This window comes from Protomyctophum parallelum (genome assembly GCF_964188405.1).
Source record: "Protomyctophum parallelum genome assembly, chromosome: 20".
In the NCBI taxonomy this organism is placed as follows: Eukaryota; Metazoa; Chordata; class Actinopteri; order Myctophiformes; family Myctophidae; genus Protomyctophum; species Protomyctophum parallelum.
In genome coordinates, this window is record NC_139718.1 from 25,598,741 (window position 1) to 25,618,330 (window position 19,590).

The 19,590-nt window shown below is 46.1% G+C and overlaps 1 protein-coding gene across 1 annotated transcript in view; it reads left to right on the plus strand.

Annotated features, from left to right (window-relative positions):
* grin3ba (glutamate receptor, ionotropic, N-methyl-D-aspartate 3Ba) overlaps positions 1-19,590 on the plus strand; it is a 105,047-nt gene that overhangs the window by 55,553 nt on the left and 29,904 nt on the right. Inside the window, exons 2-6 of the mRNA XM_083791250.1 lie at positions 4,016-4,731; positions 11,839-12,335; positions 14,899-15,170; positions 16,510-16,746; positions 19,275-19,421. Of these exons, the coding sequence (XP_083647376.1) occupies positions 4,016-4,731; positions 11,839-12,335; positions 14,899-15,170; positions 16,510-16,746; positions 19,275-19,421 (1,869 nt within the window). The remainder of the gene's footprint in view (positions 1-4,015; positions 4,732-11,838; positions 12,336-14,898; positions 15,171-16,509; positions 16,747-19,274; positions 19,422-19,590) is intronic.

Below are 19,590 nucleotides of genomic sequence, written 5' to 3' on the forward strand. Positions count from 1 at the left end.
TGTGAAAACATTGATTAGGTTGAGTGGGGCTTTTTATTACTGTATATGGCTTTGGTTTTGGTTATTATATAAACCCCCGGAGGCTGAAGTGCAAACCAATGGGCTCATTTCAGAGCATTTTGCGCTGGGCTGTGGAACGAGACAAGGTTCGCCGCGCTCTCCTTTGTTTTGTTTAGCCATCCAGCCTCTGGTGGCTCCAATAAGGGGAAACCTGATTTCCCAGGTGTCTTGGCAGGTGCATAAACTGATGCTTTATTCCACAGCCGATATATTATTATGTATGTCTGACCCTGGTATAGGTTGGTACCTAGTCTACTCAGAATCATTGGCTCCTTCCTTTACAAAGTTTTCAGGTAAGGATAGGGTCTATGTAAAGCGCCTTGGATAAAGGCACTATATAAATTTACCATTTACATTCTCGAAACTGTTGGTGGTAATAATATAAATAAATAGGCCTACTTTGAAGCTGGATCCAGTGTGCAGACTCTGTTTGTCAAAGTATTTGTCTCTGCCCAGTGTCTGCCTTTTTAACTTTGGAAGTGCATGCTTTATTCACTGTTTGCACGGTTCATTTTGACCTACTGTTTGGCTCACCCTCACTGTTGAATTGAGTAATTGGCTCTCCACTGCAACGTCTGTCCTATCTAATTGCCTAGAGAAGCAAAAACACATCCAATAACGCATCCTAAAAGTATTATGGATTAAAGTTGCCCGGATATTTAATTTGGACCTATATCTCCTCAAGTGTCTGGCTGAATTCAAAGTTATGAATTGTCAAATCCCCTTTTTGTTACTGTAGAGGAAATGGCTGGGTAGAGAGGTGTGGTATAATGGGAGATCTACACCATTTCAGAATGGATTTTGAAATGCGTGCAACAATTTTCAATTCTCAGGTCTCTGGTCTACAAGTACCTGCAACTCCACCATTATTTTGTACATTATATAATTATTATAATTCTATATCCCGATTAAGAAATAATATATATTTTTAAAGTTAATCCGAAAATCCTCGCACGAATTGCAGGGACTTAAAAGCACGCCAGTAACACTGTCGATAGCTTTAAATACCACTTCCACAGGAATACATTCGCAAACCAGCTTTAATTCTCCTACAGTTCAACTTGGAGTTCCAGCAACGTTTTGACAAACACCACAGCACTCTGACACGCAGTTTGACAAATTGAAGGCGCTAGCAGCACAACTCCTAATATGCTGAACATTGCTCCATTCTGCCAGGTGCAGGAGACCTGTATAGTTGGTACAGTATACCTGCTCCTCCCTATCTCTATACCTCTACAAATCTCAACCTCTCCTGCTGTTACTGCCACTCCACTCCTCCCCTCATGTCTCCTCTCCTCCTCCCCTCCTGTTCCTGTTCTGGACCCCCCACCAGCTTCAAACGCAAGGAGCCTTCAGTCCCCCTTGTGACGTCCACCCTGGGCCCACTCCACACACACACACTCAGACACACACACACACACACACAGACACAGACACACACACACACACTCAGACACACACACACACACACACACACACACACACGCACACACACACACACACGTACACAAACACAAACACACGCACACACTTAATTCCACCATGTCGCTCAATAGTTCAGACAGATTTCCCCGCTCCAGTAAGAGCGGGGAAGGTCTTTTAACAGCGGGTGTGCTCTGTTTACCGTTAACTCCCAGGGTGAGTATTTCCATTTCAATAGTGTTGCTGTGTGTGCATCTCAAAGGAATAAACATTGAGTCATAAAAAATAAAAAATAAATTGCTGTGTGTGGACACCAGTATGCATACAGTATGCATACAGTACATGCATACAGTACATGCTCAGTTGCTCACACCTACAACTGTTACAGAATGTCACTGCACACCTGGTCTTCAACCCTCTTAAAGGGCAAAAACATTTTCAGGCAAGGTTCATATTTTTGTTCATGTTTCTTTTGCTGCTTTTTTTCGTTTGAGCGATTTTAGCTATTTTTGACAGGGGGCCGGGGCATTCGAACAAGTGGCTAAATATGTTTTTAACAAACTTTTACTTCTTTATTGTTTTGGCCACAAAAGATCACGGGATCTATTGAATGTGAAGGGGGATACTATACTGTGTGACATATCATGTGTCATAGGCTCAGTATTGTCAGTTTGTCACCTCCCCCTTCACATTCAATAGATCCCGTGATCCTTTGTGGCCATGATATGTAATTTCATGGGATCTAGTAGGACTATAGTAAATAATAATAAAGAAATCTCCGTAAAATGTTCTAAAAAAACACCGAAAACATATTTAGCCACTTGTTTGAATGCCCTGTCATAAATAGCTAAAATCGCTCAAACGAAAGAAAGCAACAAATGAAACAAAAATGAACACTCATCTTTTGTTTTCTCTAATAAGCTAAAACATGAACCTTGGTTGTCTCCACCTTCCCTTCAGCCGCTTGCTGCAAACAAACAATTCGAAACACTGCCGATGACCTACAAGTCTAGACTTCTTCTCTATGACTCCCTGGCCAATGCTCCAAGTGTACTAGAGTCTAGACTCAACTCCCTCCTCCTGGCTCCCAGAGCAGGACTGCAGACTCATCCCATATTTTCAACCGCAGTCTGAAAACTCACTTATTCTTAGTACCAGATGTTGTTTTGACAGGTGTTAGTTATACAATGTATGAATGTACTGTATGTTGGTTAATTGTCCATGCCAATTAGACGCTGTTTAGACTTAGAATTTGTTTTCTTTAGTTATTTGACCATTTACCCAGTCGTTTGTGAGGTGTCATTAAAAAGCGTTTTGCACACCTACAAGGCGACAGGTGCATAGGAGAATATCAGAGTAGGGCCCCAATGTAATCTCTTCAAATGCAAGAAAAGGTTTACTGTTTAAAGTTTAAAGTAAACCTGATTGATATATATATATATATGTGTGTGTGTGTGTGTGTGTGTGTGTGTGTGTGTGTGTGTGTGTGTGTGTGTGTGTGTGTGTGTGTGTGTGTGTGTGTGTGTGTGTGTGTGTGTGTGTGTGTGTGTGTGTGTGTGTGTGTGTTTTATATTTATTTTTATTGGGTTTTTCTTCAACATAACATAACATAACATAACATAACATAACAGTGGGAGAGGGGAAAAAGGAACGCCAGGTAACAAACAAAACAGATATTAAAAAAAACAGACACACACACACACACCATGCCATTTTGGTCACACGGTAACTTCACCGCTTGAAGTCCAATTTATATAGTTTAGCACTTGGGCCCATAGTACCGGAGGATAGGAGGGGGAGTCATTCAGGGATGACCAGGACTTCAAGTCATGTTTCACCAAACAAGGGGCTGTCCTTCAACCTCGCTCACGGCACATGCTGATGAAAAATGAATCAATGCTTTATCGGGGGAGGGGGGTGTGGTGTAAAGTCCATCTGTGAGCTGTATTCAAGGACATCAGTGTTATCCATTTGGAGCCGTATAAAACAAGCCAGTGTTTGCAGTGGAGCTCGGCTAAGCCGGCTTCTCGACAAACTATGGACGCCACTGTTCTCTTGCCAAGCACAGTGATGTGGCAAGATTAGTCACAAATCATTGACTCGTCTCTCTGTTGGTGTATGCGTCTGAGAGACCCATCTTATAATTCTTTGCACATCAATGTGGAAGTGAATTTGTGGTTTTATGATGTGAATAAACTGTGGTTATTTTTTTATTTGTTTACCTCCCTAACAACTGTGTGGGGTTTTCTTGTTATTTTTTGTTGCATTTCCTGGCATTAAATGGAGCTGTGGGATACAGGGGTTTGACCACATCAATTAATCTCGGTTTTCTGTTTTTGTCTCCTCCCTTACCCATTTCTGTGCTCTCTCCTACCCTCTCTGTCCCTCTTCTCGTCCCCGCTATCCATCTTCCTTTTCTTTGCATCCCCCCTCTATTTCCCTTGCCCTCTTTCAATCTCCATGTCCCTTCCCTCCCTCACCTCTTCTCTCCTCCCTCTGCCTCTCCCCCTCCCTTCCTCTCGTCCTCCATCAGAACCGGTTCCACCTGCAGATGTCGGCCCGCGTGCCTCCGTCGGCCCTGAGCAGCCTGCTGCTCTCCGTGCTGCGGGGGGGCCAGGTGGAGCGCCACGGGGCAGAGGGCGGGCGGACCTGGGGGGGCTTGGCCGTGGTCTGCCCCGGCTGGGAGGAGGGGGGCGAGGGCCTGCTGTCCCACCTGCAGATGCAGGCGGGCGCCACGTGGCAGCTGTGGGACGTCATTAACCTCACGCTCCCCACGGAGGGGCAGCGGGAGGAGGAGAAGAGGAGGAGGGGCAGCGAGGCCAGCGAGGAGAGGCGGGAGGAGCAGAGGGAAGAGGAGGCGCTCGGCCTCCTCTCGGCTCGGCTGCTGAGCTCCGCCTCTCCGTCCGTGTCCTCGGTGCTGCTGCTGGGCACCGACCCCGAGTGCCTGTCCTCGGTGCTCCGCGCCGCGCAGCGCCTGGCGCCCTCGCTGCCGGCGCTGCAGTGGATTATGGGATACCCGCTGTCGCCGGACTCGCTCCACACCCTGGGCGGGCCCCTGGGCCTGTTGGCCTACGGGGAGGTCGGACGCAAGCCAATCAGCTTCTATATCCGGGACGCCGTGCAGCTCATTAGCCGCGCGGTCACCGCGGCGACCATGGTGAGGCCGGACCTGGCGCTGATCCAGAACACGGTGAACTGTTACGACAAACCAAGCCATGAGCTGCCCTCCTCGGGACAGTACCTCACCAGGTAGGTACACACAGATGTTAGACATACACACACGCACATGCATGCACATGAACACACAAACATACAGGCAGTCAATACACATACAGGACACAAAAGCACACACATCAATGAACAAACACAAACAGTCGCAGGCAGGCACACAGTCCGCACATGCGCGTGAGCGCACGTATACACACAGTGTACAATAAACAAGACCTGGGCACTTAGTTCATAATATACTGTACACAGTCAAATCTTCTACGTCATCCATATTTAACTTGAATACATTTGCACACTCGTAGACTTCCCCGGATTCCACAGTGTAGACATAAAATTGAACACCAGGCCACGTCTTCGCGAAACACGAGTGTTTGCAGAAGTTGGACAGGCCGCACAGAACTCCGCTTACATCCCAGAATGTCTGCAGACTCATTAGCTCTCTGGCTGTGAGCTGCTGGTCTTGGGCTGTGCACTCTCTGATGTCCTTGTCTTGTCCTCTTGCTTTCTGAACCGCTCAGTCATACTGAAAGGTGGCGAGCGGGGCCTCGTGGCATACAGATTTACACACACAGCCACTGGAGCCTTCTGTTGGAATTGCTTTGTCTACACCAGTATGTCCGTGTGTGTGTGTGTGTGTGTGTGTGTGTGTGTGTCCGTGTGTGCGTGCGTGCGTGTGTGTGTGTGTGTGTGTGTGAGAGAGAAAGAGAGAGGGGGGAGCTTAAAGGGGTTCCAGGGGGGGGGGGGGGGGTCACTAATTTGTTAATAGCATTAAAAATTTATACAAATATTAAATATAATAATAATAATAAATATAATATTTTTAAGACGTCCAACAACATCATTAATTTGAAGGGTCATTGACATGAGAAGGTTTGAGACACACTGGTCTATAAATGAACACTATAGGATCATACTGTGTACCGTTATACTGTTATACTGCTGGATCAGTCCATGGTGAGGGGCGACTGTGGCTCAGGAGGTAGAGCAGGTCGTCCAATGATCCATGGGTCGGCGGTTCGAATCCCGGCTCCTCCTGTCTACATGTCGAAGTGTCCTTGGGCAAGACTCTGAACCCCAAATTGCTCCCGATGTGCTGGTTGGTACCTTGCATGGCTTCCGCCGCAATCGGTGTATGAATGTAATGCACAATCTATGTAAAGCGCCTTGGATAAAGGCGCTATATAAATGCACCATTTACCATTTACCATGGTGACTCAACCGACAACTTTCATGTCCTCATTGTCCTGTCACTGTCAGTTATAATGTATGCACGCACCCCACCCCCCTCCTCCACCACCACCACCACACACACGCTGCAGAGATGGTGAGAGCTTGCACACAGAAACATTCACACATGCACACACAGCAATACACACAGCATGTAAAAGAAGATTAGAACATGCACATTGCATTCCTGCTTTTAAATCATAAAAATGCACCAAGGCCCTTCATACATGTAGGTACCTGGTACGCAGAATCACAGTCTCACAAACTGACAGCCACATACATCACAACCTCTCTTAAACCATATACGGTGGAAATGAGAATTTCAATGGGTGCAGGATAAAAAAATATATAGTACAAGAAAAGAATATGATTTTCTCTGCACGATCTTGCTGCTCCCAAAGTGAATTTTATTAGTACAACGTATTGACTTGTGCGGTCTTCGTCTGGCACATCTTACCCGACGATTCTTAGTACATAATGTGCATACCTTATACTGGAACCCCACGTGCATGGTAAAGGTGAAACACTCTTTCATTAACAATGAAACAATGTATCTTTAAGGTTGTGTAGTGTGGTGTTGAGTGAAGATTTTGTGCAATGAGTTAGCTAGGCCTAGGGCAGGTGGTGATTGTGAAACATAAAATGCCTGTCTATCATGGCAACTGATCACAAACTACTGCTTACCACAAGAACCAGATTCTAATTTCCCTTGGGTTCCATCAGCCCAAGTTTAGCTACTGGCATGCAGAGCCTCTATATACCCAGTATGCCTTGGGCTAAAAACGAGCAGATTTTCAACTTTTTATCATTGGGAAACTTTGGAAAGAGAAACAAAAAGGATCAGAGACAGAATGTTCAGCCTTTATCTCACTATGAGTTACTCTCGATAAGTGTAGCCCATGGGCTACACTTTGGGCAGCTACTACGCTTTTAGCACTTTACTTTCAGTGTACAGTGTACAGCGCACACACACACACACACACTCCCATTCATCCCATTCCTGCCTCCTTCCTTCCCCGTTTCATTTCTTCTTATCTTCCCTCCTTATACTGCCTTTCCTCCATCATTATGGCTCTCCCTGTCTTTTTTCTCTTTTTTCTTCTCATTTTCAACCCAATTTACCTGGCAGCACACACACAATTGTTCCAACCTCTACGTATTTCATCCGTGACCATAATGACAATCAGGCAATGTCTCTCAACTCCTGGCTGAAGACCACCACTGTGTAGTGTCATCATTGACAGCTGGTGAGTCCCTCATCACCACGCCATAATGACGCAGTGAACCGTTCACAAGCCTTTGCAAAATGTTCAGTTGGTCCAGGTTGCTTCCTGATGTCTATCTCTCTACGGACCCGACAGCTCCAAGAGAGCTGAAGGAAATTACAGACTTTCACATGGGAAGAGGCAATTAACAGCACAATGCCCAGGGGAGGGCAAGGGGAGGGAACAAGGTCTTGAGAGAGGATGTCGGGAAATGCAAAGGAGCGCAAACAGAGGAAGGGAGGCAGGGAGAAAAAGGAGGGAGGAAGCGAGGGAGAAAGAGAGGAAGGCAGAGATAGAAAAGGTAGGGAGAGAGAGAGAAACAGAAGAGAAGATAGTGGAGTAAGTAAAGACAGAGAGAGACAACAGATGTCTACTCTAAACAGAGATGTCGAGAGACTCAAAGCCTACAGGGAGAGAGGGGAGCGTGCGAGGGAGGTACAGAGGGAAGTCGGGAATAAAGACGTATATTAGCTCTTCATAATCATCAAAGGCCTGCGGGTTTATAGAAACAGAGACATCATACAAATACGGTACAGCAGTAACCAACCAACACTGAGGCTAACACTTCTGATGGTCCCAAATCACAAATCCCAAGAGGGAGACACTGAGAGACAAAGGGAGGGAGGGAGGAAAATGTCAGAGGGAGGACAGGAAGAAAGAAAGGGAGATAAAGAGAGGGGCAAAGAGGACAACGCACAAAGCGAGAGAGAGAGAGAGAGAGAGAGAGAGAGAGGAAGATGAAGTGTCAGAGAGAGAAAGAGAAACCGATGAAACGGCGCTCAAAGGCAGAAAACATCCGGGGAGGAAGATATTCAAAGAATATAACCAGCATTACTTTGCGTGGAATACGTGTCAGACGAGAAAAGAGACAGAGAGACCTAGACGACTAAGATAGATGCAGAGACGTTATCAAAGTGAGATCTGCCAGTCAGAGTGACATATGACCCCCAGGAGAGGGGGCACTCTGACGTCAACACGCGAGCGGGGCACCTCTGCAGACAGGTAGACAGAAGTAAACTTTTCCTCTAAACTAAGAAGACAAGAAGGGCAATGCGGAAGAGAGATGCCACGTCTGGGAACTTTGCTAGCGAGTCATCACTCACCGGCTGTTGAGCTGACGTTTATTCGGAGTGTGTAAACCACAGAGGGGCCAGGTGCGTGAGTGAATAGCCAGCCATTTGCTCTTTGACATGTCTGCCTGGGACACAACCTTTCGCAGCCTTTATCACAGCGTTGTTGTAGTTTTATTGCTTCTGAATATATAATGCAGCACAAACAACCTGAAGAACCCCAGCCTCTGGAGGGCAGAAACTGTTTTTGGAACTTCGGCACGTTCTCACAGACTCTTGAAAAGTTCTTATCTTTGGGCGTGAATCCAGAGAGATTCCGGACCAGTGGATAAAGTGGGAACTTTGTACCCAGGTGATCACTCTCCATGGAGATAAGAGATATACTGGATATAATGTGGGCCCGTGGTAGATTTTTTTGGGCAGGCACCATTAGATGAAATGGTAGTATAACAGTGGAGTGGTGGACGTGATAGATCTGCTGTCTGTGCCATGTGATGATTCAGCCATGCTATTAGCATGAGTGATTTCAGCCCGAGGCTAGCGCTTTCACTTTATGATGGCAGACAAGGCGAGAGAGCCATAGAGAGAGAGTGCGCGTGAGAGAATATAAGAGCTGCTGCTATGATGAAACATAAGTTAGCGTGTAACAGGATGAGAATGCTTGACTTTCAAATCAAGAGCCTTTTTAATCAGGGCCTTGTGAAGTACAGACACAAGGAAATAATTTAAAACTGATAAAGCAGGAGGTTGCCGTTAGTAAATCATGTGAATAACGACACGCAGGGACAAACACACACACAAAGAGGAGACATTCATGTGCTTACGCCCATGAATGCAGAGAGGACAGCATGCATGCATGTGGGCAATAAAGAGTGCACACAGGAATGCACGTAGACACAAAGGACAGCGCACAAGCACATCCATGCATACATAAAATAATCTATAAAATTCATATCAGCAGCAGGTTGCCGTTTGTAAATCATGAGAGTAACGAGTCTAACGACACATTCTTGGACACACACACGTACTGTATAGCGACAGGACCACACACACACACATGCACTGACACGTTCATTCATATTCTGTGTGTGGTGTGCACTGCACAGCCTGGCTTTAGCTTATAGCTCGGACTTGGAGGTGAGGTTAATGACCCTCACTATCAATTTAGTCTTTTCATTCCCCTGGACGTTCCCCATATTTAATGGAGGAGGTTCACCTGCAGCGGTCACGCGCTCATCCTCTCTCTCTCCCCATCACTCTCTCTCTCTCTCTCTCTCTCACAGTGAAAAGAAAAAATCACACCTGTGTGAACTGAGTGGTGCAACTCCCTCCCCCCTCCTCTCTCCCTCTCCCTCTCCCTCTCCCCCTCTCTCTCTCTCTCTCTCTCTCTCTCTCTCTCTCTCTCTCTCATTAGCAGGCAACAGTGCTGCACTATCTCTCTCTCTCTGTTTCTGGCACAACAGCGCCCCTACTGGTACTGATACTGGTGCTCATAGTCACATAGGTGAACACATAGGTAGGTGAACACGGACATTGCTGTTCCTTGGAGTGGTTGCACCACTCAAAAAAGTGTCTAAAAGAATGGAGAACTAGAGAGGATCGCTCAGAGGAGTGCATAATGTCCACCAGAGAATTAGGACTTCACACAGATGACTTCATATTGCTGGCGTCAGAGAGGAAATCATATTATTTGGACAAGACAAGACAAGACAAGACAAGACAAGACAAGACAAGACAAGACAAGACAAGACAAGACTGGCCGGAGGTTCTGACAATATGAATTCACAAAATGTGACAAAAACAGTGTTCACAATATGTGAAATATATTCATAGATTTACTTCCTTGAGCTACTGAACAACAAAACAACATTTTTAGCTGATCGGTCAAGTGGTTTGTGGGATTGTGGAAAGGCAGACAGACACACAAGGGTAAGCGTTGTTTACTTTGAACTTCGATAAAAGAAAAAGGTATCCGAGTGAAAGAGAGAGAGATAGAGAGAAAGGTGAAGGAGCCATGAATGTTTTTCACTGGTGACTGAGGTCTACAGACTTTACCAATCTTTTCTATTGACAGGAGTGAAAACTTGCCATTTCCGCCCGTGACCTGAGACACAATCAACAGTCGCCACACGCCCCTATACACCAAGCCCGACACAGTGATCCCTGTGCCACCCTTAACATTTACAACAGCGCCCTCGCCATCTCTTAATGACCCACCCAGCGCACCGCGATAATCGAGGCATGAAGCGGCCCCTGTGTGGGTTCACAACTGAGACAGTAGCCAAATGATCGGCCGCACAATCTCGCACTCAGACCGGCCAACAAGTCCCATACGGTTCAACGGGCGAGGAGGCAGATTTATGTGCGAGCAGGGGATTGCTTACCCTAATGTATTCTTCCGTAAAAAAGATCAGCATAGACCATTGGGAATGTGAGGGGAATAGCAATGAATGTGTGTGTGGACGGAGAGATAGGGAGAGACCCTCACTGCACCACATTAACTTTTAATTATGAGTTTCTGCAAGATGCAATTATTATGTCCAGCCATCTGAGAGAGTGGACTCACACAGGACTTCCACCAGACAGACTAAGAGACTATCTGTCTGTGGTTCTGCTCTTGGTGATCTTTTGCTTTCTCCAACATTTCAGACCCCCCTCCCTGTAAGCATATGGTTGCTGGATATCCAACTGTGCACAATGCGCTTCTCAGCCTGTAGGGTAGAAAATTATGCCAAGTGTCGGAATGACTCCAGGCATTCCCTCGTGACTCTGACCTCTATCTTGTCTGTCTATCTGTTTCTGTCTACCTGTCCCTCTATCTCTCATGGGCACCGTACACACCATTTGAATAGAAATCGCTCTCTGTTCCGGGGGTAGAGGGGGGGCAGAGCAGCTCGCAAATTAATTTTCAATGGGAGTCACTTGGTTTTACAGAGCAGCTCTGCTCCATGGGGGGGGGGGGGGGGGGGGGGATGGCAGAACACAGCCATGGAGCAGAGCTGCTCTGTAACCCAGTCTTCTTCTTCTTCTTTCGTGTGTCATCATCAGATGTCCAGCTCAGTAACGTGCAGCCACGCCCTCGTCTCAGGTCCCACATCAAATAGGCCGGCCTCCGAGGGTGGTTTATACAGGGGACAGGTGGTGATTATGTGGTCAGCGGTCTGCTCCGGTTCCCCACACTCACACGCTGCCCTGTCCGTCAGGCCCCACTTCGTCATGGATGTTTTGAAACGTTTTGAAACAACCTCAGTTCGCAGGCGGTTCAGCGGGGTCCATTGACCGGCGTGGCAGTTCCTCTCCTTCAATGCCACCTCCCGGGTCCTGGATGTAACGGTGGATGCATGTTGGCCCGGCTGACTCCCACTCCTGTTGTGCAGGATATGCCAGTTGTGTATTCGGGCTTTCCTTGATAAGGCTAGGGTAGCAGCCTCTCGTCTGAGAGTCCAGTGACTCCTATTGAAAATGAATGCGAGCTGGTCAATTAAGTATAATAGGGTTTAACCGGTTACGACAGCTTCTGTAACTCTCCCCTCCCTCACCCCCGCTCTCTGTCCCTCTATCTTCAGATTCCTCTCCAACACCTCCTTCACGGGGGCCACGGGGCCCATCCAGGTGGAGCCCAGTCTCTCTCACATCCAGTCCTCGCAGCTGTTCCACGTGTGGAGCCTGAAGAAAGGTGCTCTGGGCCAGCCGGCCTGGGTGACGGTGGGCCAGTGGACGCGGGGCAGGCTGGAGCTGGAGGAAGGGGTGGTGGTGGGAGCACTGGGCAAAGGGGGCGGCCTGGGACAGGGCCAGGGGGGTGGAGGCCGGGGAGGAGACGGCCAAGGCGAGGGCAGCCCCACAGTTCGCTGGAGGCCGGGTCTGACCGTAGAGGGACACCGGCTGAGGGTGGTGACCCTGGTGGAGCACCCGTTCGTCTTCACGCGCGAGGTGGACGAAGATGGGCTGTGTCCGGCCGGTCAGCTGTGTCTGGACCCCAGAACCAACCGCTCTGATCATTTACAGGGCCTCTTCAACCAGCTGCACAACCCAAATTCCACAGTCACAGACTGGGAGGGAGAAGGTGAGTTGTACATCGACACTGGTGAAAAGTCCATGTAGGATAGCATATGCAGTGGTTCCCATTTGTGGGTCGCAGACACATTGTTATGAGTCCACTTTATTTGTTTTCTACAGAACTACAAGATCTGACCTGGCCTTCTGCACCTGCACCAGTTAGTTGTGCATCATGTATGGGCCACCAATATGTGGACAACTTGAATTGCATATAAATATACTTAAAGACTTGGTCCTATAGGGACTGACTTTGCCACCTACACTAGGCCTAGCATATCTCTCTGCTGTCGGGGAGAAACCGCCTAACTCCAAAATGTACATTTTTCACGAAATGAAAAAAAATTTATATTGTAAAAAAACGTTATATATTGTAAATTAGGGGGAGAGGTTGTGGAGTTAGCTGTTGATAGGACGTAAATATACGCCTTTGGCAGTCAATCAACACCCTTTACGTTGGTTGAAAGAATATTGAGCTAGTATTAACAAAAATGTAAAACCTAAAAAATGAAGTTAGGTGGTTTCTTCCCGACAGCGACGATATAGTAGTTATGCATGTTATATGCATAGATTAGGAATAAAAACATATGTACAGATGTATTGTAATGTACTGATCTATTGGTACACTTTAATATGCTGTGAACAAGAGGGAAGACAGGGGTGAGTTCTTAGTGTAACCTCCAGTAGGCTATAGGACGTACATCAGCAATCTATAAGCACATTCAGGAGGTGCACTCTGTAAGGAATGGTGCCTTTTATCTAGTTCAAAAGGTCAATCTTTTTCAGGGCCTTTAGCAGGGCCTTGGAGCCATTGTTCAGCTATTTTTGTAGCAGACAGCATAGTGTGCTTAGATTGTCTTGTTTTGTGCAAGACAAAACATTTTTTCATACAAAGTGTGATAGGGTATTAAATAATTAAAAACATAAAAAGATGAAATAAGGAGATACAAAGTGTGTGCCCAACAGCAACGATACAGTACAGTTTAGAGGATAATTTCTACATGAGCCATTATACAAGTCATAAATAATGGTTGAAATGTCTCCATTTCGCCTAATGTTTCTCATGGACTTATTTTCTGTTTTTACTGTATTAACTCAGGTGTTGTCATGTAAGTTCTTTGCTTGAAAAAAGTGGAAATTAACTGATTTGAATTGTCATTAGTCATAATTATGAGACAACGCTTTACTAATATGCTTCAGACAGATGCATGCATTTACAGTCATGCACAGTACAATCTTGAGTATTAATTTACTCGATTGGGACCATATAGTGTTTTTGTCTCACTTCAGAGTTCGATTAGCTCTCTCCTTGCATATATATTTTGCTCACACTATTCCTATTTGACATACAACACTGCCCTATTTTGGGCAGTGTCATATTTGGGCTTGATTCGTATTCCTCAATAGTTTACCGAGTTGCAGCATCACACAACAGGCAGTATGTGCTACAAAGGAAATACTTAAAATGATTCTGATTCTGTTCAATGAAGGCAGCACTGCGTTGGAACAAAATGGAAACATGCCATAACATGCTTTTGTCTGCTTCAAGCTGTGGTCTTGGTCTTTACTGAGCACTCATGTCTGAGCGTTCACTGGTGATCTAAGCCAGTACTAAGCACCCTGCCACACTGGCAGCGCTTAGCTTTAAGCCATGGTAATCATTATGACACTTTCTGTCCACAAGCATGCAGGGACCACCTGGTAAGCTCAGCACATGAGACTGTTTTATTTATTACTTATTTATTTATTTATTACTTTTTTTTAAGGAGAAAGGCCAATTGCCTTTTTTAAGCTGTCAGTACAGCGACCAGCCAGCGCAGGGGAATGGCTTATAGACCAACACCACGGCGCGTATTCAGGGCGTAAAGCTGTGACTCGTTCACTGCAATGCAATTTGCGGCATTTCCAAAACAATATTGTGCAGAGTAGCGATTATCAAACTTATTTGCAATGCCATACGTTTAAAGATCTTTTGCCCGTGGACAAGGTACGCTACCTCCGCAAGTTAGATATTATCGGCATAGATGTTTGTCCATATGTGATTAAGGATTGGACCAAGTTGCATTGACAGCCATAGAAAATTCTTACCCCGGGCTAAAACCGGATGTGACATTTGTGGGCGTTCCTGTCTAGCGTGGTGTCAGTCTATTGTTCCTTTTCAGATTTTAAGATACAAAAATAAAAATCTGTGGAAAACTAGATGTTGAGGAACTAGATGCTCATTCACTAGCGTAGCGAATCGCAGGTTAAATAAGATAGAAAAGTGCTGACAGTTCAATGTTTCCTACTCTCTCCCTCTAAGTTCAAGAGGTCTATTTTTAAAGTTATTCAGCTTGGTATCCAAATTACAGAAATGCATTTCGTCCCACTCTGGGAACTGCGCTCATTAAAATGTAGCAATGCTTCCGTCATGCGGGAATCCATCCAATGCGCTCTTATGATCCACGGTCAACATCTGCAGAAATGCAGCCGGTGCACTTCTAAAGACGGGCCTATGAATATTCCGTTGTGCTAAATAAATGTCACCTCATCATTTTTATTTTTATTTTTTGGGGGTGTGTCTCTCCCTATAGCCCTGCCTGGTGACATGAGGAAGTGCTGCTACGGCTACTGCATCGACCTGCTGGAGAAGCTCGCCGAAGACATGGGCTTCACCTTCGACCTGTACGTCGTCGGAGACGGGAAGTACGGGGCGACGAGCGGGGCCAACCGCTGGTCGGGGCTCGTGGGAGACCTGCTGAGTGGCATGGCCGACATGGCCGTCACCTCCTTCTCCATCAACTCCGCCCGCAGCAGGGTCATCGACTTCACCTCTCCCTTCTACTCCACCAGCCTGGGCATTCTGGTGAGGACGGTTCATTTCCACAGGAAACCTCGTTATAGTTTTAGTCATTTTTGTCATCTGAATGTTTTAGTGTTAGTCTAGACTAGATATCGTTAAGATTTTAGTCGACTAAATCTACAGTCGATTTTGTTGACTAAATGTATTTTGGCATGCCTTGAAAGTTGAGGGCGTCGTGATTGTTGATTTTACACTTGGTTGCATGCTGGAAATCTACAAATATACAAGGAATCTACAAGCTCACAACGCGTCGCAGGACATTTTTCGTCATAGTCGACGGAATCAACACTGCAGGTGAGGAGCACAGTGTGGGGCGGGTTGGAGGAGGTATGCGGGAATTCATGGGTGGAGCAGGGGGGGTGGGATCGGCAGGACTCATCATTGGTTTCATCCCAGAGTATTTTATGCCTGCATTTTAATGATGTGAGAGGACAGGCTGCCGTGTCACAGAGAGATCTACTGCCACACTGTGAGTGAGAGTCGGTGGCAGGATTAAGTAGGCAGCAGTATTTCTGTGCTTTGTCAATCTCACCCCTCTGTGCTTCTGACACTATTTCAATATGGCCTGACAATATGGTCGAATGCTATTTCACGTCACCCTTTTTTCCCCTCGACCGGCCCATGCCTTCTGCTGGGGAACAGGCGATCGTTAGGAGTCAATAATTAGTTTGCTCCGTTTTTTTGAGCTGGCGTTTTAATTACGAGAGTCCAGGCGAGCTGCAGTGGGGGAGTTCATAATGAGTATAAGAGGAAGCTGATGGGGGAATGTGAAACCCACTGCAGCCATTTAACTTCTCCCTCTGTGGGCAACATTTAAAATACTGTATACGATCCGACGAGGGACAAATAGCCTGTGGTATCAGAATGAGATATCACCTCACAAAAAGTGACAGCTACTTATAAGCTGCACAACACTGAAACAACCTGTGATATTCTGACATTACAAATAGCGTTTATAGATGATTCACTTTCATTAAAGTGATTGTCAGAATTATCAACTGAACAATCAAAATGTTCACTGATCAATCAAAATGATCACAGTAAACTGATCAATAAAAATGTACAGTAGATTAGAAACATTTCAGAAAAATGACATCAATAAAGATTACGGTGCCATTCATCTTTAAAATGTATTGATACCATATGACAAAACTTTTATAGTTTCAATAGAAATAAACGAGTGTATATTCTGACTGTGATGTCCTCTTAGGTGCGTAGTACATATGTAGTTTCAACAGAAATAAACAAGTGTATATTCTGACTGATGTCCTCTTAGGTGCGTAGTACATATGTAGTTTCAACAGAAATAAACAAGTGTATATTCTGACTGATGTCCTCTTAGGTGCGTAGTCGGGACACCGCAGCCCCCATCGGGGCCTTCATGTGGCCTCTACATTGGTCCATGTGGGTGGGCATCTTCGTCACACTGCACCTTACTGCGCTCTTCCTCACCCTGTACGAGTGGAACAGTCCCTTTGGCATGACCCCCCATGGCAGGAACAGGCTGCGTGTCTTCTCCTACTCCTCTGCCCTCAACCTCTGCTATGCCATACTGTTTGGACGCACTGTCGCCACCAAGGTAAGACATGGATGGATATTATGGTATATGGTATATACGTATAAGCCAGTCCGCGCATGCGTGCGTGTGGAGTGAGTTATATGATTAGGGAGGGAGAGAGGTCAGGGCTCCGGGAGGATGGTCCTAACCGCAAGGGAGGAAAGTTGTGGTGAGCCATAGCCACATGAAACAGGAGATAGATTGCGGAGAGGTCAAGTAGGAATACAGTGATGATGTAGCAAGTTACCTGGGGGGAGAAGGGAGATGGTGCTCTCACACCGAGAGAGGGGAGAGGGTAAGTGCCCCGATATAGACATATAGAGACTTCCTGAGAGGGTGATCGAGAGAGATGCACTCAAAGAAGAAGGGGGGGCGTCCCCAGGACATCAGACTGAAAGCGACAGTACGAGCTGATGGGAGTAAATGGAGGAATAATTGGATGAGAGGAGGAGAGTGGGGTGGATGGTTGGTAGGACAGTGGCCATAGAAGGTGGACATTTCCGAAAAAGACATGATGGAAAAGGTTGGCATGGAAACGGTGGGCAAGAGGTTAAAGAATAAATGGGTGAGCAGGGATGGAAATTGCTAAAGAGGGTGGGTGACATGGAGGCGGGCATACGACGAACCATGTAAAAGGGGAGAGGGCAAGCGGGTGGGCTGAGGGTGAGGCAGCGAGCAGGGTGAAGGCCGGTGCGTGCTTAAGAGGAAGAAATGAGAAGGTTGGTTATCGCTGTCTTGCGTTGCTCGAGACTGGCTTGTATAAATGAAAGGTGTTATCCGAGGCGCCAAAGACAAATGAGAGTCTAATTCCTATCAGGCTGACCGAGGCAGTGTACACGTACGCGTGCATAAATGAATACATAACGTCGGGGAAGAACAGAACCAATTTAATCTCCAGCGATGGGAACAATTTCTTTGCTTTCATTTTCAATTTGTTTCCAGTTGTATATCTGGTGGCAGTGGATGAGGATGTACACTGGCGTGTGTCAAGCCGTCACGTATGACTGAGTGTGTCGCGGGAGGCTCTGCTCTGCCCGGCGTGATCAATTATAGCACTGAGGGAAAAGAGTAGTGTACGAGCTGTCACTCACTCTCTCAGCTCTCAATGATCAACACTCCCATTATGACATTAACGCATTCTCGCTATTCAAATGTTTCCACGTTAAAATACAATTCTGAATTTACCTAAGTTATTCCCCTCTGTCCTCTCTGTGCCTTCTAAGCAGTACACTCAGCATATAATGCAATAGAATATTTAATAAGAACTCACAATATTATGACTGTGGGTGCCCTAAACAAGACAGTGAGAATAACACAGCTAATGGCATTGCCTATAGCATTAGAGGAAATGTCATACACTTGAAAGTTCATGGGTTCAACCACAGCTGACAACTATCAACACAAAAAGCCTATCCTTGAACACGACGATGACCACACACACACACACACACACACACACACACACACACACACACACACACACACACACACACACACACACACACACACACACACACACACACACACACACACACACACACACACACACACACACACACACACACACACACACACTCTGAATACATTCTGCATAACATCATGATCACCCTAATATTGAAACCACATCTTAATGATTGAAGGCTTAAATCTTCCTTTAATCCTTTAAATCCTTCTGTGTCTTCCCCTTCCTCTGCATGTCCCTTGCATGACTAAAGTGGATTTGCTGAGTGACTGACGTCTGTTAGAGGTCACAGCTCTCCTCTGAATTCACCTGTTGCGTCAACGTCTCTGGAAGAGCAGATGTTCCTAATGTATACTCTACAGCAGGGGTTCCCAAGCCCCTTTCCATGCCACGGACCCCCACGTCCCCTCCATTGTTAAATGACCTTAAAAAACGGAACTAGAAAAAGAACATGGTAAAATAGTCGATCTACAAGCTCACCGCGTGTCACACCGTGATGCGTTATAAGCTTGTAGATTTATCTAGTATTTTTGCTATTTTTGGCACTGCACCCCCTGCCCAGTGTGGTGTGGAACGTGTGTGTCGAATTTGAAGTCGGTGCGGCTAACGGTTCTCGAGTTACGTGGATTACACACAGACATACATACAGAGACTGTATGCATTTATATTGACAGGGTGCATTTATAGATATATATATTCCTCTCCTTTCAATTTGGCCCCACGTTGGAAAACCTGTTCTAAAAGGTGTTTGTGCTGTGTTTCACTGCCACACTTCTGACTTCTATTTCATCTTCATCGTCTGTGATTTGTGACACATTTCACTTTCATTTATGTGCGGTTGTCCTTGTATTGTTTTCTCGTCAAAGCTGTCATTTAGTTTCCGCCAGCCTTTTCATTTGATTACTTTGATTGTCAACGTGACATATTTCTTTGTCTTGTGACATATTTGGAAGAATTGCTTTGTTGTTGGGTTGTTTTTGTAAAACTTTCAATATACCAATGTCACAATAACAATCTGTATTTGTTCTTTCATCAAATAACCCCTCAAAGTAAAAGTATTTTCAGCCGTTTGTTCTCCATTTTGCAGACTCCCAAGTGTTGGACGGGGCGTTTCCTGATGAACCTATGGGCTATATTCTGTCTGCTGGTGCTGTCCAGCTATACTGCTAACCTAGCAGCAGTAATGGTGGGGGAGAAGGTCTTTGAAGAGGTATCCGGAATACACGATGACAAGGTTAGCCTCAGTGCAAGGACGTATGCCTGCGGAAAGCATGTATGAAAGCACATGTGCATGTGTACAAGCAAAAGGTCACGCACACACGCACGCACGCAGGTACACTAATAAATATGCATTCATCGACACACAGGTAAGAGCACATAAACACACATGCACAAGCACATAC